Source organism: Canis lupus, chromosome 9 (assembly GCF_011100685.1).
Source record: "Canis lupus familiaris isolate Mischka breed German Shepherd chromosome 9, alternate assembly UU_Cfam_GSD_1.0, whole genome shotgun sequence".
Lineage (NCBI taxonomy): Eukaryota > Metazoa > Chordata > Mammalia > Carnivora > Canidae > Canis > Canis lupus.
The window spans coordinates 42,988,911-43,010,363 of record NC_049230.1 but is presented as its reverse complement, the minus strand read 5'-3'; the positions used below and the strand labels follow the sequence as shown (position 1 = coordinate 43,010,363).

Genomic DNA, 21,453 nt, shown 5'->3' with positions numbered 1-21,453 from the left:
GGTTGCCCTGGCAGGGAGGGAGGGAAGTAAAGGCCTGGCTGATGGCGGGAAAGATTTGAGGAGCGAGGGACACCCATGCTCCCTGGGGATCCTTTCCCACCCCATAGCCACTTTCAGGGCTATGCTTGAAGGCAGGAGGGCATGGCCAGGGTCTGAACGTGGGAGTTCCCACTGACCCAGAGAGTAGGAAGTGGGAGCTGATGAGCAAACAGACTTTGGGAGGTATTGATTGGAAAGTTTCTATTTCTGACTCTGTGTGTGCCTGGGCAGGTATGCAAGGTGGGCACTATCATGGGCATCTGCAGAGGTGTCTGCAGAGCATGGGTGCCCATGAGTATCTGCCCCAGTGGGGAGGGGGAGTAGGGAAAGCCCACTGCAAAGCTGGAAGGGAAGGAATCTGGCATTTGTTGAGCTCCTATTATATGGGAGCCACATTCGGTTGCTTGAGTAGCTCAGTGGTTGACCATCTGCCTTTGTCTCAGGTCATGATCCCGGGGTCCTAGGATGGAGTCCCACACTGGGCTCCCCACAGGGAGCCTGCTTCTCCCTCTGCCTATGTGGGTCTCTCACGAAAAAATAAATAATCTTTATACGTGAGCCAGGCTATACTTAGAAATTTCCACCTCTACTATCTCATTTCACCTGCATAACAACTGTGGAAAAGAAGGCATTTTCAACCCATTTATCTGATAAGGAAGCCAACACTCCAAAAGCAGGTAATAGTGGGATCCAGGGTCTGACAAATCCGGAGCTGTGCTTTTTCCTTTGAGCTCTGAGTCCCTCCTCAGAAAGTGGTGGTCTCAAAGAAAAGCAAGAACTCTTAAGGCACAACCCCTGAGCCACACAGGCTAAGGCTCTGGTTCAAGGCAAGGATGGAGTGTGTGTCCAGGGCATGTGAGCTCCATGCAAGGGCCTGGCTCACGAGCTGCAGGAGTCAGAAGAGAGAGGATCACTGCTGGTTTGAATTTATTTTTTTTTTTAAGATTTTATTTATTTATTCATGATAGTCACAGAGAGAGAGAGAGAGGCAGAGACACAGGCAGAGGGAGAAGCAGGCTCCATGCAGGGAGCCCGACGTGGGATTCGATCCCGAGTCTCCAGGATCGCGCCCTGGGCCAAAGGCAGGCGCCAAACCACTGCGCCACCCAGGGATCCCGATCACTGCTGGTTTGGAGCTGCTGTGGAAGAGGTTTAAAAAGGCTTGGTTGGGTGGGAAAATCAGAGCAAGTGCAAGTGAGGAGGGCACACCTGCATCATGTGGGTGCTTCACACACATTCTTTCACTGAATCTCCCTGAGGGTCTTGTGAGGCAGGTATTATTGTCATCCCCATTTTTTTTTTTTTTGTCATCCCCATTTAAAAAAATTTTTTTTTAAGGATTTATTTATTCATGAGAGGCAGAGAAAGAGAGAGAGAGAGAGAGAGGCAGAGACATAGGCAGAGGGAGAAGCAGGCTCCATGCAGGGAGCCCAATGCGGGACTTGATCCTGGATCCTGGGATCACCACCTGAGCCAAAGGCAGACACTCAACCACTGAGCCACCCAGGCACCTGTCATCCCCATTTTAGAGACTGGGAGACCAAGGCTCAGAACCATATGGTTGCTAAGTGGCAAAACTCATGTCTGATTCTCTTGCCTTTGAAATTCAAATAGTCTCCCTACAGAGACACACACAAAATCCATCTCATTTGTAGCAAGGCTGTGTATAAAGAAAGCCTGGGGCCTGGAGACCAGAGTTGTCATCCTGACTCATGTCCCAATTTACCATATCATGCAGGCCATGTGTTTACTCCTGAAGCCTCAGTTTCTCTATGATAAAATTGGTGTGCACGGGTGCCTGGCTGGCTCAGCCAGCAGAGCAGAAGATTCTTGATCTCAGGGTCATGAGTTTGAGCCCAACACTGGATGTAGAGATTACTTAAAAATAAAATCTTGGGGATCCCTGGGTGGCTCAGCAGTTTAGCGCCTGCCTATGGCCCAGGGCACGATCCTGGAGTCCCAGGATCGAGTCCCACGTCGGGCTCCCAGCATGGAGCCTGCTTCTCCCTCCTCTTGTGTCTCTGCCTCTCTCTCTCTCTCTCTGTGTCTATCATAAATCAATCAATCTTAAAAAGTAAAATCTCTATCAAAAAAATGCATTTAGGGGCAGCCAGAGTGGCTCAGCAGTTTAGCGCCGCCTTCGGCCCAGGTTGTGATCCTAGAGACCCGGGATCGAGTCCCACATCAGGCTTCCTGCATGGAGCCTGCTTCTCCCTCTGCCTGTGTTTCTGCCTCTCTCTCTCTCTCTGTCTCTCATGAATAAATAAATAAAATCTTTAAAAAACAAAACAAAACAAATACAAGTGGGGCATCCCGAGTGGCTCAGCGGTTTAGCGCTGCCTTCGGCCCAGGGCCTGATCCTGGAGTCCCGGGATCCAGTCCCTCATTGGGCTTCCTGCATGGAGCCTGCTTCTCCCTCTGCCTGTGTCTCTGCCTCTCTCTGTGTGTCTCTCATGAATAAATAAAATCTTAAAAAAAAAATACAGTTGGTATCTGGTCATGTTTTTGAGACTGATGGACATTGGCAAAGCCCCCAGGGAAGTCATTGTTAGGACTTCACTGCATCTGTGGTTGTTGTTCAACACATACACTTGCTCGTGGGGCTGAAAGGCACGGGGGAGTGTAAGAGAGCAGGTCGAGTACGTGGAAACTAACTGGGTACTGTCTGCAGGGTCAGCATCTGTTCAGTGTAAGGTATTCTCTGAGCACCTCACAAGGCAGCACCCTTGAGGGGTGCTGGTGCCCAGAGAAGAATCCGACAAGGGGCCTACTCACAGAGTAGTTGGGGACAAATAAGAGATCAGATGAATTCTCAGTGTGATGAGGAAAACAGCAGGATCAAAGCCTGGACTTGAGGGGACAGGTGTCAGGGGGGGTTAGGAGAAACTTCACAGGCTGGCCACGATGAACCCAGGCAGTCATCTCTGATCGGTCCCCTAGATCTCAAGCCCCAAGCTATCACATAGAGAGTAAAGATTAGAACAGTTTCCTTTCTCATACCATTTATGCTCCTAGGACTGACTCTACCAGGCTCTTACTTTGGGTTCCCCTTTTGTAAAGCAAAACAGGAAAGCAAGAACCTCTCAGAACTTCTCAAAGTCCTTGGTTCCAGGATGAATTGTGCTGCCAATTGTACTTTGAGACACTGACTGACCCTAGGATTGGGCCGCCTTCTTGTGCAAAGCTGCCGACTTCATGAAACTTAGTAAAGTCCAGAGGAAATTAAGAATAATTTTACAAGCTGAATCTATTTTTTAAATATGTGTGCTTATGTATCTCTGTGTGTCTGTGTATATTTAGGCATTACGCGTGTGCTACACACATGTGTGTGTTCCATGTGCTATGTGTGTCTATCTGTATCTGCTGCTGCTGTGCTGTTCTTCTTAAGGTCATGGGTTCCCAGGTCCTGAAAGGTGATGGGAACCCTGAGGCTTTGGGGGTGATTTGCTCCCCTTCTCTGGGCCTTGGTTTCCTCTCCTCCACAAATGGATTACTTGAACTCCATGATTTTGAAGGATTCTTGCAGATCTGACCCCCCCTTAACTTTGTCATTCACCATATGGTTTAAGAATTTCAACCAAAGGAGATCACAGTAAGAGTCAAGGGCTAAAGCTGGCATGGCAGGGGCTGGAATTAGACGTGAGAAGGTTAAGGTCCCAGACCAGTCCACACCGGGCTTCAGGAGAGCCACGGAGCTTCTGAGCTAAAGGAACAGTTGTTAGAATACAAGGCCAGGTCCGAGGATGTGGATTGTGTCCTCTCAACCCCGTGCTGGCCAGGAAGAGGGCAGGGTCTCCACAGGTCTTGCGGAAAGGGCTCTAAGGAGGCAAAGGGATAGCAGGGCTGCCATCCAGGAGACAACTCTGGGCGGGAAGTGTCCTCAGCTCCTACTGGGGCCCCGGCAGGCTCCTGATAAACAGAAAAGCCTCCACCCTGATAGCCCCAAGTCTGCTTATCAGGATCTCCAGACTACCCCACCCAGGCTCAGACTCTGTGCCAGCCCCCTCCACCCCAGCCAGGGTCACAGCCACAGGATCTCAGGCTGACCGAGACAGCGCTCTCTTCTACCTCCAGGATCCCTGGTTTCTGCTCACTTTCACCTCTGGTCTAGGACTAAGCAGGTTCTAGGCAGAAGCCAGGCAATGAGTGGCACAAATCTTGGCCTTAGTACATGAAGCCTTTACTCTGGTAAAGGAGCTTGAAGTATCTGTGGGGTGAGTAGAGGTGGCAGGAGAGGTTCCAGGACAGGAAAGGGGGCAAGAAGCAGACATACAGTATTTTCTCACCTGGCTAGAGCGCCTGGGTTTATAAAGGTTTCTCAGCCATATTTCTCAAGTCTTACAACTTGGTGAGCTGTGTTATCACCAAAACTCAGAGAAGAATTTTGCCTCTGGTCACACAGCTAGTGAGTGACAGAGAGGAAGGAAGGGAAGGAAATGGACATTGGTTCCACAGGTGTTAGATCTGACCTGGGAAGTTGAGATGAGCACTCACAGGACCCTGTCACCACCATATGAGCTAGGTATGGATTGCTCCCATGGTACATATGGGAAAACTGAAGTTGAGAGCACTCATTCCAAGGTCACAGAGCTATGCAGGGGATGAGGGATTGTCACTCAGGGCCTACTCTTCCTTTCCTTTTCTTCTTCTTTTAAGATTCTTATTTGAGAGAGCGAAAGAGAGAGAGCGAAAGAGAGAGTGAGAGAGAACTAGAGGGGTGAGGGGCAGAGAGAGATGCAAACTCCCCATTGAGCAGAGAGTCGGAGGGGCTCTAATCTGGGACTCTCGGATCATGACCTGAGCTGAAGACAGACACTTAATCAACTGAGCCACCCAGGCACCCTCCTTTCCTCCTCTCCCTTTCCCTTCTCTTCCCTTTCCTTTCCTTCAAGATTTTATTTTTAAGTAATCTTCACACCTGATGTAGGGCTCGAATTTACAACCCTGAGGTCAAGAGTTGCACGCTCCACTGACTGAGCCATCCTGGTGCCCCAGGGCCTTTTATTTCTAAATCTGGGCTCTCAATGCCTTGAGCGGCTTTTAAGAATATTCCACGAGGGGGACTTGGCTGGTTCATTGGGCTGAGTGCTTTGTGAGTAGCTAGTCACCCAGCTCAGCTCTGAACTGGGGACTGTCACAATGGCATCTACAAGAACAGGAAGGGTCTGAGAGAAAAAGACTTGCCTAAGAGCTATAGTTTTAACTGCCTGCTTCCCCAGGTCAAAGTTTTTCTTCTCCCCTACATCATATTGAGTTTAGCTCTATGTCAGACATTTGACATGATCAGCCAATAAACCAGGTCATTGTGATTATTTGCCTAAATGATTAATCACACAGATGAATGAGCCCATAACAGGGAGATTTAACTAGCCAGAAAAGATTTCCCTGCAGAGGTGATACTTACATAGGAAGAGGGAATAGAAGTTAACTAGACAAGAAAGGAGGGAAGACTGTGCCAGATCAAAACCCGACTTTTGATCTCAGGGTTTTAGGTTTGAGCCCCATGTTGGCTGTAGAGATTACTTAAAAAAACAAAACAAAACAAACAGAGGGAAGAGCATGTGCCGACATTCTGTGGCAGCAAGAAGCAGAACATCTCCAAGGAATCAAAAGTAGGTTTGGTCTCTCCTCCCACTCATCTTGGTCTCATCTGCTCCTTCAGAGGAGGGGTATAACTGTCTCCCAGAACACAGACCAGACTGTCTAGGATGGGGAAGGGGAGGGAGCACAGAAGCAGATGTGTCTCTTGGAATGGATATCTAAAATAACAGAGGTGGGGTGCTTGGGGGCTCAGTAGGTTGGGTGTCCAACTCTCGGTTTCCACTCAGGTCATGATCCTGGGGTTATGGTATCAAGCCTCACGTCAGGCTTCGCACTCAGCAGGAAGTCTGCTTAAGATTCTCTCCCGCTCCTTCTGCCCCCATCCCCTACTCCCTCTCACAGGCACATGCTCTCTCTCCTCAGATGAATAAATCTTTAAAAATAAATAATAAGGGCAGCGGTTTAGCGCTGCTTTCGGCCCAGGGCGTGATCCTGGAGACCCGGGATCGAATCCCATGTCGGGCTCCCTGCATGGAGCCTGCTTCTCCCTCTGCCTGTGTCTCTGCCTCTCTCTCTCTCCTATGTATTCTCATGAATAAATAAAATACTTTAAAAATATATATATATAAAAAAAAATAACAGAGGCCCTGTTTTGAAGACTCTCACCTTCTCCAGAGGCAGAGAACTGAATATTGCTAGGCTCTCATATAAGTGGCTTAAGCTTTGAACAGGCCCCTTACTCATTCTTACACTCTCTCGAGAAGAGCTTGAATTCACCTGCCCTCATATGTCCCAGCAGAGGATTCCCCCCCTTCCCTGCCCAGGGGAGCTTGCCATGGCAGAAGTGGGCAAGAAGTTGGCCTGCCTAGGTCTACCCAACTTGGGCTCCACATACACATGTGGCAGGGGCCCAGGAACTGAAGTTTAAGGCAGAGCTTGCCCCAAGAACCCAGCTGTCAGGACCCTTTCTGCTTTATAGAGGTTCAACTAACATTTTTTTTGTTTTTTTTTTTTTTGTAACTATCATTTTTATCACCACCTTCGCCATTCCATGACCAAAATAACCACCACTCCCACTTGGGTCATGGGCAACAATTAAACCCTGAAGGATGGGGTGAGGCTGTTCCTCCTCCCAGGCCCAGCAGATAGATGATCAGCTTCATGGGGTAGGTGTGAAAGGCAGATCCTAGCTTTAGCAAGGTCCATAAATTCATGTGAGAAAGGGCCTAACAGGGAGAGGAGCCAGTGACCCTAGTCTAGCAGGGAAAGGGTTAAGAGGCAGGGCTTTCTAGAACCCAGGGAAAGTGCCCCACCCAGGGGAGGGGCCTATGGATTAAAAGGCAAGCAGCTTGAGTGAAGAGCCAGGGTCTGGGCCTCCCTACCTCTAAAGGCCTCCCCAGTCTACATGCAGTTCCAGCTCCAGGTAAGTGCTCTCTCCTGGGCCTGTCTGTCTGCTTGTCAGTCTGACCAGAGGGAACCTTCTGTCTCATTATGTGATCTCTGGCTTGTTTAATTCTGGCACTGGGTCCCCCAGGAGATCTCAACAGACTCTAACTCTGCAGGATTTTCCAGGCCAGTTTCTTTCCTTACCTGACTTGGGCTGCCCCTGACCACACAATCAAGGCACTGCTGATTCAGGAGCTATGGAGCAGGGAGGGGGGAGCTCTGTGTGTACTGACCTGTCCTGCTCTGCCGTGGGCCCCTGGCTCCCCCTGCCACAGTGCTCTCCAAGCCATGCTCCCTGTGCCTGCTGCGGGGCCCTGGCTAGGATATCATCATATACTGTAAGTTTGCGACAAGATACTACAGTATAGATGATGTACTAGTCCGGGTCCCCACAGCTCTGGAGCCAGATGAGGAGGGCAGAGCATGCTGCAAACCCACCGGGCTTACCGCTCAGCCTATCCAGCCTGCTGACCGCCAAGACACTTGGGGATGGCGAGGAAACCGTTACCATTACTGAGTTTAGTAATGGTAATGGTTCTCTTGCTGTACCCACAATACGTGCCAAGAAGACAGCTCGGGACCCTGGAGCAGACCACTGGAAGGGACACTCCAGCTCAGACAACAGTGTGGGGGTGAGGGAATGAGTTTTTACTTTCCTGTGCTAAAGAAATAAAGATGAGAACCAGCATGCTTGTCTTTTTATTAGCATTCGAGAAGGGGAAAGGCATGGGGTGAGTGGCACTATCTCACTTAGGACCCACAGGTCCTCACACATCGCTTTAAGGTAGAGGAACTGAGGGGATAGGAAAAAGACCTCTCTGCTAAAACTGGCAACTCAGGGAGAAACTCTGGGTTCGGTGCCAGCTAGAAGCAGGTTGGCATTGTTCCTACAAAAGAGTCAACTTCAAGACTGAAGTAGCTAGGGCCCCAGGCAGAGAAACGACCTGAGAACTGAGCTAAGTTCCTGCCTCCAAAAGGAGACATGGCTAAATAGGGGCTAGGCAGACCCAGCAAGGCCAAGCCAGCCGTCGGGCAGTGTCCATGCCTCCCACCAGTCCCTAGAGGCCCTCGGCAGGGGCCATTCTGGTCAGTGGCTCCTGCCAGCAGCTCTGGCTCAGACCCTTGGGAGAGGCAGCAGAGGGTGGTCACTGGAGAAGCTTCACAGAGAGGCGGAGCTGAACATCACAGAGGAAGATGTCCATGAGGTCGTGGCCTGCCTCCTGTGCAATCTGGGCGATCAAGCGCCCCTTTGGGCCAATCAGGATCCTCTGAGGATGGGATTACAGAGAAGGACATAAAAAACAAAAACAAAAACAAAAACAAAACAGAGAAGGACATGAGCCTGCTCTCAGGGCTTCCAAGCAGTGGAGGAAGAACCCCTGCTTAATGCCCTGGTCCTTTCTCTAAGCCTAACCCAACTTACCACATGAGATTCTTTGGACACCAGAAGCTTCTGTTCGATCACCAGCTCCCCACTTGGCCCTTCTTCCCACAACACTGTCTTCTGCACAGGGAGACATGATTAGTCAGACAGGCCCATATCCCTTCCTCTCTGGGCCCCAGGCATCCTGTCTTGGTTGTGTGCCTGGTGAAGAGCCCCCAGATCCCTTCATTGTGCCCACGCCCACACCTGCTGTACACTGTAGGGCATCTCCTGGGGCAGGTGCTCTAGGAGCTTCTCTCGGATGATGTTGGCACAGATTTCCTCAGGCGTCTGGCTAGTGAGGACTCCACTGTGGTATTCCCAGGGTCCTGGCAGGGCCTGTGCTAGGAGGTATTGCTGTGGGTACAAAGAGGGTAGGTGGGCAGTTCAGTCCCAACCAAGACTTTCCTTTCTTATTCACTCTCACTACCAGGAGGAACTCTTTTTTTTTTTTTTTTTTTTTTTTAAGATTTATTTATTCATTCATTCAGAGAGAGCAGAGAGGCAGAGACACAGGCAGAGGGAGAAGCAGGCTCCATGCAGGAAGCCCGATGTGGGACTCAATCCTGGGTCCCCAGGATCACACCCCAGGCTGCAGGCAGCGCTAAACCGCTGCGCCACCGGGGCTGCCCCCAGGAGGAACTCTAAGGCTTGTCTTCACATGGTAGAAAAGAAAGGCCACACTATGACCAAGGCTAACTGACCTTTAGTGTTTTCACATCTTCCTGGCTTAGAGCTGACAACATGAAGATCTCTCGGAAGTGGGGCCAGCCAATCCTCTGAGGGCCTCCCATGGACTGTATGTTTGGCCCCTTAGCTGTTGGGCTGGGGCGAGGAGTGTCGGACTGTAAGTGAAGGGCCTGTCTCATCTTGAGCTTCTTGCCATTGACCACACCTTCAGTGAGGGCTGCTGTGAGCTCCAGGAGAACTGACTTCTGTTTCAGACAATCTACCTGGACATGGAGGATGGGTAGGAGGTGTGTGGTCAGTGAGATGGGCACCATGGAGGAAAGGAGACTCCTTATTCAGGTAGGCGGTGCTCACCTTGTTCATGACAAGGATGCTAGGGACTTGGGAGAACTGGGTCAAGCACTGGAGCACCTGGGGGCTGAGCTGATTCCGAGTCCACTTGTCTGAGACATCCACCAGAACCACAACTAGAAGTAGGCAGTGAGGGGAGGAGGACAAAAATATGACCACTCTTTCCCCACCCCCTAAAAGTGTCCGTGATAGGGGCTCTGGGTCAACCCCCAGCTTCCAAACTACCATGAACAATTGGGGTTCAGATTCCCATCATGAGTCTAACCTAGATCAGCAGATTCCATGCTCTTCCATGGATCTTCCAACAAAGAAAGCTCCAGATGGTGCCTGAGGACATACAAACATAGGTCAGGAAGGGTCTTAGGACTGATATACTCTTTTTTTTTTTTTTTAAAGTCCAAGATACTGACTTCCTGCCTTTTTTTTTTTTTAAGATTTTATTTATTTATTCATGAGAGAGAGAGAGAGAGAGAGAGAGGCAGAGACACAGGCAGAGGGAGAAGCAGGCTCCATGCAGAGAGCCCGATGTTGGACCCAATCCCGGGACTCCAGGATCATGCCCTGGGCCGAAGGCAGGCGCTAAACCGCTGAGCAGGGATCCCTGGGTGGCGCAGCGGTTTGGCGCCTGCCTTTGGCCCAGGGCGCGATCCTGGAGACCCGGGATCGAATCCCACATCGGGCTCCCAGTGCATGGAGCCTGCTTCTCCCTCTGCCTGTGTCTCTGCCTCTCTCTCTTTCTGTGTGACTATCATAAATAAATAAAAATTAAAAATTAAAAAATTAAAAAAAAATAAAAATAAACCGCTGAGCAACCCAAGGATCCCCAGGACTGATATACTCTTAATGAGGGATAAGGTGTGATAAGAGGGTCTTCCAGCCTCTACGATGGAATCTCCCCACCCTCTCCCTTACCACCTTGCCCTTTACAAACCCGTTTCCACAGCTATTACCTTTTCTGTTTAGCAGGGCTGATGAGGCCAGGTGTGTCAAGCAGAATCTAAAATCAAGAAAGAGAGATGCCCGGCCCCCGAGATGGGCAAGTGAAAGAAAGACCACCACTGACATCAGAAGCCTGGACTTCTACCCTCCACCTTTGTTTTAATTCTAGATGAGATCCAAGAAAAGATGATGACTGTGAATATATGGGAGATTGGGAAGGAATAAAGAGGGAATGAAATCTTTCTGACTAGATGCCAAAGGGGGGAAAGGAGAGAGAGATCTGCACTAGGCCTAACAAAAGAGGAGACCCTCTTCCCTCAAAGCAGTTAATCTAAACATTTTCTTCAAGTTGAACTGTAAGGAGACCCTCCTAAGTCCACCCTCTGCCCAGTCTGCTGGACTTCCTTTGCAGGCTACCCACCACCTGGGCCTCTTCCTCTGTGATGACCCCCAGAGCTTGGCAGCGAGTGGTGTGCACCTTCTTGGAGACAGGAAACACCTGCCAGAAATAAAGAAATCCTAGGTGAGGTCCCAGACCACTGTAGGTCAATTCATGAAGAAACAGAAAAAGTGAGATGAAGGGGAGGGTGGTGGGTCAAGGATGTAGCATACCTTCCGGCCCAGCAGCTGGTTGGAGAGTGTTGATTTCCCTGCATTTGGGGCACCCAGGAGGACCACTCGTAGGACTCGAGGGTTCTCAGGCATGTCAGGACGATGGACCAAGAGGAGATCCTGCTCATCTGTGTGTGGGGGCAGGAGGGGAGTGAGAGGTAGTGCAATCTGGATGCCCTGTCAGGTACTCAGTTCTACTCACACACAAAGGAAGTAAAGAATACAAGATTAGTGTATCAGGTTGAAGCTGAGACCTGGCTTTGAGACTTAGTTTGTCCATTAATTTGTTTATATGAGTTTACCAAGTTCTCTAAGTTCCTTGGTTTTCTCACATGTAAAGTGGAGATAATATTAACAATACCTACTTATCTTAAAACCTTCTTTTGACAATTGGCAATTTTATAAAAACAAACACAATGCCTGGCACTTAATACAATTACCGTGTGGAACCGTACTGGGAAGTTGTGCTTTATCTGATAAATATGTGTATGTGTGTGAAAGTATAGCCAGATCAGTTACAGCCAGAAATCCCTCCAGCTCGGACAATCTCACCCTTCTAAGGGTGTTATGTAGGCTCTGCAAGCTTGCTCAGTATTTCTAAGTATTAGTTTCTTATAACACTACATAAAAATTACCAGTTTTTGTGTCCAGCCTCCTTACCAAAGTGTAGTCTATGCTACTTGAAGAACAGGAGCTATTTCCTAGGTGTAATTCAGTCTCTTGACAAATAGATGGGGGCACTATTTGGGTCGAGTTTGCTTCCCATCTCAGGGCAGAGAGCGACAACTCTGCCTTGCCTGTGGCCCTTCAATCGCTTGCTCTTTTCGTGCGTCTCTGGTTGTGACCACATCGGTTCCCTCTTGGAACCTGGTATATCTTTCTTCTGAGATCCTTCACGGCTTGCCTCTCTCTCGGGGCCTCAAGATCGTTTTCCATAATATAGGACCAGAGATGATACCCCAGGGACTGAGGAGTTTCCCCGACCCGCCCGGAACTTTCAGGGCTAAGACCGTGACAGTCCGGGACAAGCCTATCTGGGCCCTTTACCTCTGTGCATGGACACGGCGGGAGGATGAGAAGTCAACGAACCGCCGTGCTGAGAGAGTCCGAGGAAGCGGTCCAAGGCTGAGCTCTGGCCATAACGGCGAGAGGCGGAGGCCAGGCGGGGACCAGAGAAGGCGGCTCCCGAACAACAGGACACGCACCTCCGCGGACAGTCAGAGAGCGAGGAGAGCCGAGCCACCCACTCCCTAGCGGCATCGGGGCCCAACCGCCTGATCCCTAACACGGTCGGAAGAAGAAGAGCGGAGCGGCGGCTGGCGGCAGCCATTGCGGCCGCAAGGCACGCCGGGAACGGACCAGGCGCGCACCTGCGGTTGGATGGAGCCGTGGAAAGGCGAGCGAGCAGGAGAGAGCGAGATTGGCCCAGAGAGCGGGGACGCACGGCACGTAGGAAGTGGGTTGGAGGAGAAACAGCTCTGGAGACAGACCGAAGCTAAGAAAAAGGAAGATGTCTATTTAGAGTTTGTGTGGACATGGTGATCGTTTTGGACCCCCATTTACATCCTGTTTCCTTCTTCTCCTGTCAGAGTTTCGCAAAAGGCCCTTCTAGCCCTGCCTCCTGAGAGACTACATCTCCCATGAGGCCAAGCGCAGAAACCTTTCTCTTAGCTTCTGCCTTCTCCCAGCTGGAGAAACTGACGCATCGAAGGAGGAAAGGTAGTGGGAGCCGGAGCAGGTGCTGTTCCGCCGGTCCCCGTAAGGGCCTTTTAGTTCTCTCTGGTTTCAGGCTTGCACACCCTCCCCTAGCACCTCCCTCCCCCAGCCCCCGGCTTGGCCTAGCTGGTCAGCAGCGTTCTCTAACAGTCTGCACCTTTGCTTTATGCGAGCTTCTTGTAGGGAGTACTCCCTGGGTGTGTGTTCCCCAGGGGCACAGACCCAGTTTACCATCTATTAACCTCCCTTACGATCTCCTCCCTGAGGACATTCCTTTCTGAAGAAAAACAAGAGGGTCTTAAAGGGAGAAGCTGCACAGTCACCTACAATCCCTCAGATTGCCTTAGTGGCCTGCGGAACTTACATCTTAGTCATTTTGCGGCCTTAAGCTTTATTCATTCTTTGAAGCCTCTCAATCAAACTCTTGGGGATTTATTCATATGCTATGTACAGGCCGTGTCCAGGTGCTGGGGATGTATGACTGAAGAAAATGGACAAAAATCTGCCTCAGTATTTTGTGTCCTGGAGGTCGAGAGAGAGAGGGAGACAGAGAGATACTAGTGACCTGACAGAATCAGTTCAGGTAGCATGTTCCAGGTGAAAACCTAAATGGAGTAGGAGGCCTGGGTGGCTCAGTGGTTGAGCGTCTGCCTTTGGCCCAAGGCATGATCCTGGGGTCCTGGGATTGAGTCCCACATTGGGCTCCCTGCCTGGAGCCTGCTTCTCCCCCCTCTGCCTAGGTCTCTGCCTCACTCTCTGTCTCTGTCTCTCATGAATAAATAAATAAAATCTTAAAAAGAAGAGAAAACCTAAATGGAGTGAGTTTGAGAGGGAATGAGAGGAAAATGGAAAACCAGCTGGCTTAGTTGGTAGAACATGAAGTACTTGATCTCAGGCTTGTGAGTTTAAGCCCCAAGTTGGGTTGGGTGGAGAGCTTCCTTAGAAAGAGAGAGAAAGCACCTGGGTGGCTCAGTCAGTTAAGTGTCTGCCTTCAGCTGAGGTCATGATCCCAGGGTCCTGGAGTCAAGCCCCATGTTGGGCTCTCTGCTCAGCGGGGATCCTGCTTCTTCCTCTCCCTCTGCCTGCTGCCCCCCCTGCTTGTGTTCTATCAAATAAATGAATGAAATGTTTTAGAAGAGAGTGGGAGAGAGAAATGAAAGAAGTAATTGAAGAAAGCCAGGAAAAAAAATCTGGGGAAGCAGAACAAAAGGGAGTGGTAACAGAAGAGGGGCAGAGAAGTGTTAAGAAAGGATTTTCTTTTCTTTTTTTAAGACGGTGATTTTTGCTCATGGCAATGACCAGGGGGAGAGGAGAAAACTGATGATATAGGACAGAGAGGGGAAACTTGTTGGAAAGATAGTGGGAACCACTGACTGGGCTGCTCTTGTGGGAATGAGAGGCTGAGTGTTCAGAGTAGTTCTGAGTGACACAGGACTGACAGAGACTGGGCAGCTAAATGCGTCGATGGTTTGCAAATCGCACCAGGCACCAGCTTTCAGGCTGCCTGCTCTATTAGCAGAAGAAACAACCTTTCTGGCACATGACATTCTGGATGTTCTTTGGGCATATGGGTGCCCAAGGAACAGAAATACCACTTAATACAGGACAGCTGGCAATCAGAAAAATATGAATCTTCTTCCATGGACAGTTAGGTGAAATGTCATTTCAACTATAATTAGGGTGAAGGGCAATTTCAGGTTAAATAGTGGTTGAAGAGCTTGAGTAAATAAATGCAAAGTCATCCAAGGAACATATGCTAAGTACTACAGCAGTGGCAACGGATAACGCCTTGGAAGAATCCCTGGGATAACACAAAAACTTAGAGGAAATGTGTCAAAGTGCTTTGTTAATTCTCTTCTTTCCTGGAGATTTTCTCTCAAAGGATATTGTGAGGAAATTTTGTATTTTATGAGATTAGGAGAGGCTAATCAAATGAAATAGACTGATGGGCTCATATGTCAACTTGCCACTTACTATCTGTGTGAGTTTGGATAACTTATTTCAACTCTCCAAGTGCCAGTTTCATCGCCTGTAAAATGAAGAAGAAAATAATAAACAGGGATGCCTGGGTGGCTCAGTGGTTGAGCATCTGCCTTCAGCTCAGGGCATGATCCCAGGATCCTGGGATTAAGTCCCACAAGGGCTCCCTGCATGGAGCCTGCTTCTCCCTCTCCCTGTGTCTCTGCCTTTTTCTGTGTCTCTCATGAATAAATAAATAAAATCTTAAAAAAGAAAATAATAAACACATCTACCTAATATCACGTGTCCATTTGAATCTAGGATTTAGAAAAATGGAGGATTTAGAACAATGGAGGCTCTCAGTAAATGTCCTTATTTTAAAGCTAATTATTTTACCCCATTCAGGAACATTTTTCCATGAATTATTCTTTCTTTTCTTTTTTTTTCCTTATTTATTTATTTATTTATTTATTTATTTATGATAGTCACAGAGAGAGAGAGAGGCAGAGACACAGGCAGAGGGAGAAGCAGGCTCCATGCACCGGGAGCCCGATGTGGGATTCGATCCCGGGTCTCCGGGATCGTGCCCTGGGCCAAAGGCAGGCGCCAAACCGCTGCACCACCCAGGGATCCCGATATTCTTACTTTTCTATATAGACAATTTCTCTCTGTACTATATTCCTCTCATCAGCATTTATTTTTAAAATGCTTAATCTTGAGGTGCCTGGATGGTTCAGTTGGTGAAGTGTATGCCTTCAGGTCATGATCCCAGGGCCCTGGGATTGAGCACCACATTGGGCTCCCTGCTTAATGGGGGAGTCTGCTTATCCTTCTGCCCCTTCCCCCACCCCCACCCCTCAAATTAATAAAAATCTTTTTTAAAAAAATGCTCAGGGGTGCCTGGGTGGCTCAGTTGGTTAAGTGTCAGACTTTTTGTTTTTAAATATTTTATTTATTTATTTTAATTTTTATTTATTTATGATAGTCACACACACACAGAGAGAGAGAGAGAGGCAGAGACACAGGCAGAGGGAGAAGCAGGCTCCATGCACCAGGAGCCCGACGTGGGATTTGATCCCGGGTCTCCAGGATCACGCCCTGGACCAAAGGCAGGTGCTAAACCGCTGCACCACCCAGGGATCCCTTATTTATTTTTTTCATGAGAGACCCAGAGAGAGAGGCAGAGACATAGGCAGAGGGAGAAGCAGGCTTCCTGCAGGGAGCCCAATGTGGAACTCAATCCCAAACCCCAGGATCACACCCTGAGCTGAAGGAAGACTCTCAACGGCTGAGCCATTCAGGAGTCCCAGTGTCAGACTGGATTTCGGCTCAGGTCATGATCTTGGGGTTGTGGGATTGAGCTCTGCCTCCAGCTCCGCACTCAGAGTCTGCTTGAGTTTCTCTCAGTTCGTCTGTCCCTACTCACCCCCCACCTACTTGCACGTGCTCTCTCTCTCAAATAAATACATCTTTTTTAAAAAATAAAGAAAAGGGGCAGCCCTGGTGGCGCAGTGGTTTAGCTCTGCCTGCAGCCTGGAGTGTGATCCTGGACACCTGGGATCAAGTCCCACATCAGGCTCCCTGCATGGAGCCTGCTTTTCCCTCTGCCTGTGTCTATATGCATCTGCCTGTGTCTATATGCTTCTGTGTGTGTGTGTGTGTGTGTGTGTGTTTCTCATGAATAAATAAATAAAATCTTTAAAAAAGATAAAATGCGGGATCCCTGGGTGGCGCAGCGGTTTGGCGCCTGCCTTTTGCCCAGGGCGCGATCCTGGAGACCCGGGATCAAATCCCACATCAGGCTCCCGGTGCATGGAGCCTGCTTCTCCCTCTGCCTGTGTCTCTGCCTGCCTCTCTCTCTCTGTGTGTGACTATCATAAATAAATAAAAAATAAAAAAAATAAATAAAAATAAAAAATAAAAAAGATAAAATGCTTAATCTCTTCCATTTGAAAAACAAAAACCCAAAACTTCCTGATCTGGAAGTCCTTTTTCAACTAGATGTCACTGTGTGTTTCTCACTAAAATAGCAGCAAAGATGGTGGACAGAGATGGATTGTAGAGATTTAAGGGGATAAAAATGGAAGGATATGATTAAAACCCTCCAATGCCTAACTATTACCACTAGACTTATCCAATGTCCTTGAGCCCTCCTTCTACTCCCAAGGAGTCCAGTACACTAGCTTTCTTTCCATCTCTCGAATATACTGAGCTCATTTCTGCCTCAGGGCCTTTTTAAAAAAAATTTAAATTTACTTATTCATAGAGACACACACACAGAGAGAGGCACAGAAATATAGGCAGAGGGAGAAGCAGGCTCCATGCAGAGAGCCCGACGTGGACTCATCCAGGTCTCCAGGATCACGCCCTGGGCTGCAGGCGGAGCTAAACCGCTGCGCCACCGGGGCTGCCCTGCCTTAGGGCCTTTATCTGCTATTTCTGCCTTCTATGTTCTTCGGGTCTCAGCTTAAATGTCACCTCCTCAAAGCATTTCTCACTACCTGCAGCAATCCTATTGCAGTGCCTGAAATACTATCAGAGCATTGTGAAGAGTCTTCACAGTCTTACCAACCGCTCATGGCCCCAATCTGAACAAGTCACTCCCTTGCTTCACTGCCCTCAGAATAAAGTATAAACTAATGTGGCAGTGGCTTACTTTACCAGACTTCTCTCTCGCTCTCTCTTCTTAAGTTTATTTATTTTTAGTAATCTTTACTCCCAACATGGGGCTCAAACTCAGGACCCCAAGATCAAGAGCTGCATCCTCTTTGCACTGAGCCAGGCAGGCATCTCCACTAGTCTTATCTCTTGTCGTTCCTCTTTTTTCAGCTCAATTGAAATTTTTTCAGTCTTCCAATTGCCCGGTATTCTTTCTCACTTCCAGGTCTCTCCTTAGGTCACTCCTTCCATGACTGGTTAATTCTCTTAGGATCTTTTTTCCTCCTATGATAAGGCAGTTTATAATATAGTATTTGAGTAGAAAGATTATAGAGCCAGATATCCAGAATTTCATTCTCAGCTCCATTATTTACTGTGTGATCCGAGGCAAGTAACTTCTCTCTTCTTAAATTTACTTATCTATAAAATAGGGATAGGGTTGTTGTGATGATGAAAAGAACTGATATGCATAAAGGACTTAGAACAGTCCTTGACATATAGTAAATGTCATTCAAGTGTTTATTATTATATATCCTCTACTAGACTGTAAGTTCTCTGAGGACAAGGACAATATATATTGTTCACTGCTGTATCTTCTACACCAACAATATTTTCTAACACATAATGTGTACTCAATAAATTTTTGTTCAGGATCTTTCTATAGATTGAATATATCTTTCTATAGATTGGCTCTACCTTTGTGGTGTTGACATGGCTGCAGCATCTCCAGATTTTACATCTTACATTCAGTTTTAGTTGGAAAAAGCAACAGATTTCCCCAAAGGAAAAATTCTCCATGTGTATTTTGGTTCTGACTTGGCTACATGTCCATTCCTGAAACAATCATTGTAGCTTAGAGAATGTTACATGCTGAATGACTTGGGTCTAATTTCTGTGCTCTGTTCAAATCATATGGTCTGAAAATGGAATAGAGGTGCTTCTCTGAATGATTATCGTTAGATATAGTGAGTCGATACTTGGCAGGAAAAAAAAAAACTGCTATTCTGCCCTTGGTAAGCAATTCAAGGAGATGGGGCGCCTGGCTGGCTCAGTCTAAAGAGAATAAGAGGGGCAGCCCTGGTGGCTGAGCGGTTTAGAGCTGCCTTCACCCCGGGGTGTGATCCTGGAGACCTGGGAGTCCCACGTCAGGCTCCCTGCATGGGGCCTGCTTTTCTCTCTGTCTGTGTCTCTGCCCCCCCCTCTCTCTCTGTGTCTCTCATGAATAAATAAATAAAATAATAGAAAAAAGAGCATAGGACTCTTGATCTTGGGGTTGTGAGTTTGAGCCTCACTTTGGGCATAGAGATTACTTAAAAATAAACTTAAAAATAAATCTATATTAAAAAAAGAAATTCAAATAGGGAAATGGTTCAGGAAACCCGTATGATTCATATATAAGAAGATATGCTGCCAGGGCACCTGGATGGCTCAGTCAGATGAATGTGTGACTCTTGATCTTGGGGTCATGAGTTTGAGCCCTACACTGGGTATAAAGATTACTTAAATAAATAAATAAACTTTTTTAAAAAGAAGCTGTATCATCATCATGTAGATTCCAGCAGAGGACTGATTGCATGTGGTGGTAGAGTTAGGAAAGTAGGGTTCCTGGAAGTTTCGGGGTCAGCTTTTGGCCTTTTTTTTTTATACATCCATTCATCAGAACATAGTGTCAATATTAATTATTCCTCTTTCTGGCTCTTCAATTTCCCCATGGTGCCAAATGTGCTCTCATTCCAAAGCATAATACTTTTGCAAGTAATGACAACTCTTCCAAGTCAGGCGCTAGCTTCTGGGATTGGTCCTGGGCCCTACCACCCTACTCTGTCAGCAATTGTATTTTACTCTATATATGTCAAGAGGTGGGAGGCAGTTCATACATGAAGTGTGCAATTTTGTGTAGATTTGCTTTTCTGGGGACTGAATTATGCTAATCTATACATTATTTTCCCACAGTAACATATAGCTATGTATGTAAAAGTCACATGTATCTGATGAGTAAAAAATCCTCAGGTTCCTAGGTGCTACAGGGAATAACCTTTCACTTCTTAGTGACTTGAGCATTCCATTATATGCATTTTAAAAAATATTTATTTTAGAGAGAGAGAGAGAAGAAAACAAGCAGGAGGAGCAGAGAGAGAGGGAGAAAGAATCTCAAGCTTTGTGCTGAGCGTGTAACCCCAAACTGGGCTTGATCTCATGCCTCCTGAGATCACGAATTGCACCAAAACTAAGAGTCAGTCAGATGCTTAATCGACTGCACAACCCAGGCACCCCATCTGCATTTTTAATTAGTAATCTGTAATTAGTAATATAAATGACACTCCATTTTCAGCATTCTCGAACTTTACTGTAGGGCCTATTCTGGCTTCTTTTCAAAATGAGGGAAAAATTTCCTTAGTCTTTTTTAAAATATGTTTTTATTTATTTATTTATTTATTTATTTATTTATTTATTTATTTATTTATTTATTTATTCATGAGAGCCACAGAGAAAGGCAGAGAGGTAGGCAGAGGGAGAAGCAGGCTCCATGCAGGGAGCCGGATGCGGACTCCATCCTTGGACGGAATCCATGCCCTGAGCCAAAGGCAGGTGTTCAACTGCTGAGCCACCCAGACATCCCTCCTTAGCCTTAGATTAGGAGTTTAAACATTCATATCAGATCCTGAGATCAAGAGTAGCTTTTGCTTTCTCTATAAGTTGCTTTCTTTTGCTTTGTGCTTTCTCTAACACCTTTCACAGAAAGAATGGAACTACTCCCTGACATCCCTTCTCCTCCTTGAACTTCATTTGCCTTGTATTATATCTTGGTCCCTCTCTCTCCAAATTCTGAACTGTAGAGGTAAGACTGGGCTAGATATGAGATGGGGATCATGGTAATATGGAGAAAGTTTAGTCCTGTATCTCCTCTTCTCTTCTACTGCAGTGCATTGCCCTCAGCTGTTAAGTCTGTATTGTTGAATTCCCAAGACTCAATTAAGCCTCATCTATTGTTTGGCTATGCCAAGGCAGCACAATGGTCTAGGGGCTGATGGTTGGGTCTCCCTGGGCTAAAGGTCTAGTTTTTGTTTACCAATTTGCACAAGGACCAGGCTTCATAGTGAGAGCTGGAAAGTAGGGGACTACTAGCCTGCAAATTCCTTGATGGCAGCAGATATGAGATGCCTAGAACATCTTTGTCCAATACACAGTATTCGCTTGATAGACAGACTGAATTTAACAGTGTCCCAAAGAAGTTTAAATGCAGTCACCTCCTTGACAAGATGCTCGGGGCTTCGGAGCACTCAGTTCCTGGCCAGTAGTGTATAATGGGATGTCAAAGTTGCTTCTTACACAATTAGCCCCAATGCATTCTAGATGTGATCGTCTTCTTGAAAGATATCCAAGTTCGTTATCAGTCACCTCAGAGCACCTGCATTCAGAGCTTTAAGTGTAAGTAGGATCCAGAATCTTAAAAGTGTCATTATGTCTATGGCTCCTTATGGGCATCTCGGCCCAGGCACTTAGTAAACATAGGCAAGATAATCCAGAGGCCTTGGACCTAGGGTCAGCCGCCAAAGCCTGTAAGCCTAACAAGTCCTCGAGGCCAGCGGCCATATCCACCTGAGACCCGAGGTGGTGGTGGTGGTGGTGGTGGTGGTGGTGGTGGGGGCTGTCCAGGGCATCAGGCACTGAAGAAGACGCCTCGGCGCGGGCTGCGCAGGCGCGGGAGTCTGTAGAGGGCCCCGGCACTCCAGGCTGCGCAGGCGCATGAGCGGCTCCCGGCGAGTCCCGACGGCGGCGGCGGCTACTGAGGGGCCGGGGCGTGGAGCAGCGGTGGCGGCGGCGGGCGGCTACGGAGCAGCCATGAGGGCCGGGCCCAGTCACCGACAGTGAGTGATGGTGGAAGAGGGGTGGACGCCGAGAGAGAAGAGGGGTGGCCTGGTGGAAGGATACCTCGACTTCGGAGCGGGAGGGGCTCTGTCGGAGGCGAAGGGGCGTGGGGGAGGGACAGTTTGAGGTGATGATGGGAGAATTTGGGGCATAGGTGGCCGGATCGCCCGCGCCGGGGCCGGACAGCTTGGCGGAGGGAAGGAGGTGAG

General features: G+C 48.2%; 2 protein-coding genes and 2 non-coding genes across 7 annotated transcripts in view; 3 read left to right on the top strand and 1 right to left on the bottom strand.

The window, feature by feature from the left end:
* Positions 1 to 7,346: 7,346 nt before the first annotated feature.
* MIR144 (microRNA mir-144) lies at positions 7,347 to 7,406 on the top strand. The gene has a single exon (NR_049384.1). It is a non-coding gene; the product is annotated as a microRNA mir-144 (primary transcript).
* A 103-nt stretch (positions 7,407 to 7,509) lies between these two features.
* On the top strand, positions 7,510 to 7,578 carry MIR451 (microRNA mir-451). The gene has a single exon (NR_049459.1). It is a non-coding gene; the product is annotated as a microRNA mir-451 (primary transcript).
* Positions 7,579 to 7,707: 129 nt separating this feature from the next.
* ERAL1 (Era like 12S mitochondrial rRNA chaperone 1) lies at positions 7,708 to 12,413 on the bottom strand. The gene is made up of 10 exons (XM_038548287.1): positions 12,089 to 12,413; positions 11,042 to 11,169; positions 10,851 to 10,928; positions 10,441 to 10,487; positions 9,756 to 9,817; positions 9,494 to 9,606; positions 9,154 to 9,402; positions 8,657 to 8,806; positions 8,450 to 8,530; positions 7,708 to 8,294 (listed from the first exon to the last, which is right to left on the bottom strand). The coding sequence occupies exons 1-10, from the start codon at positions 12,369 to 12,371 to the stop codon at positions 8,172 to 8,174; spliced, it is 1,314 nt and encodes a 437-aa protein (XP_038404215.1). The 5' UTR covers positions 12,372 to 12,413; the 3' UTR covers positions 7,708 to 8,171.
* A 70-nt stretch (positions 12,414 to 12,483) lies between these two features.
* The window catches only part of FAM222B (family with sequence similarity 222 member B), an 83,821-nt gene continuing 74,851 nt past the window's right edge, over positions 12,484 to 21,453 (top strand). The window contains exon 1 of one of the 4 annotated variants that reach the window (XM_038548281.1): positions 12,484 to 12,799. The gene's annotated coding sequence lies outside the window, so the exon portion shown is untranslated. Of the gene's footprint in view, positions 12,800 to 21,095; positions 21,244 to 21,368; positions 21,449 to 21,453 lie in introns of those variants that run through there. The other 3 variants (XM_038548276.1, XM_038548278.1, XM_038548282.1) reach the window with 3 other exon arrangements.

Excerpts from the sequence above, each read along its gene's own strand:
- ERAL1 (XM_038548287.1), bottom strand. The coding sequence starts at position 12,371 with ATGGCTGCCGCCAGCCGCCGCTCCGCTCTTCTTCTTCCGACCGTGTTA. Across the intron at positions 9,607-9,755 it reads CATGGAATCTGCTGATCTAG|TTGTGGTTCTGGTGGATGTC; the intron begins GTTAGACTCATG and ends GCCTACTTCTAG. Across the intron at positions 8,807-9,153 it reads AAGATGTGAAAACACTAAAG|CAATACCTCCTAGCACAGGC; the intron begins GTCAGTTAGCCT and ends TTGTACCCACAG.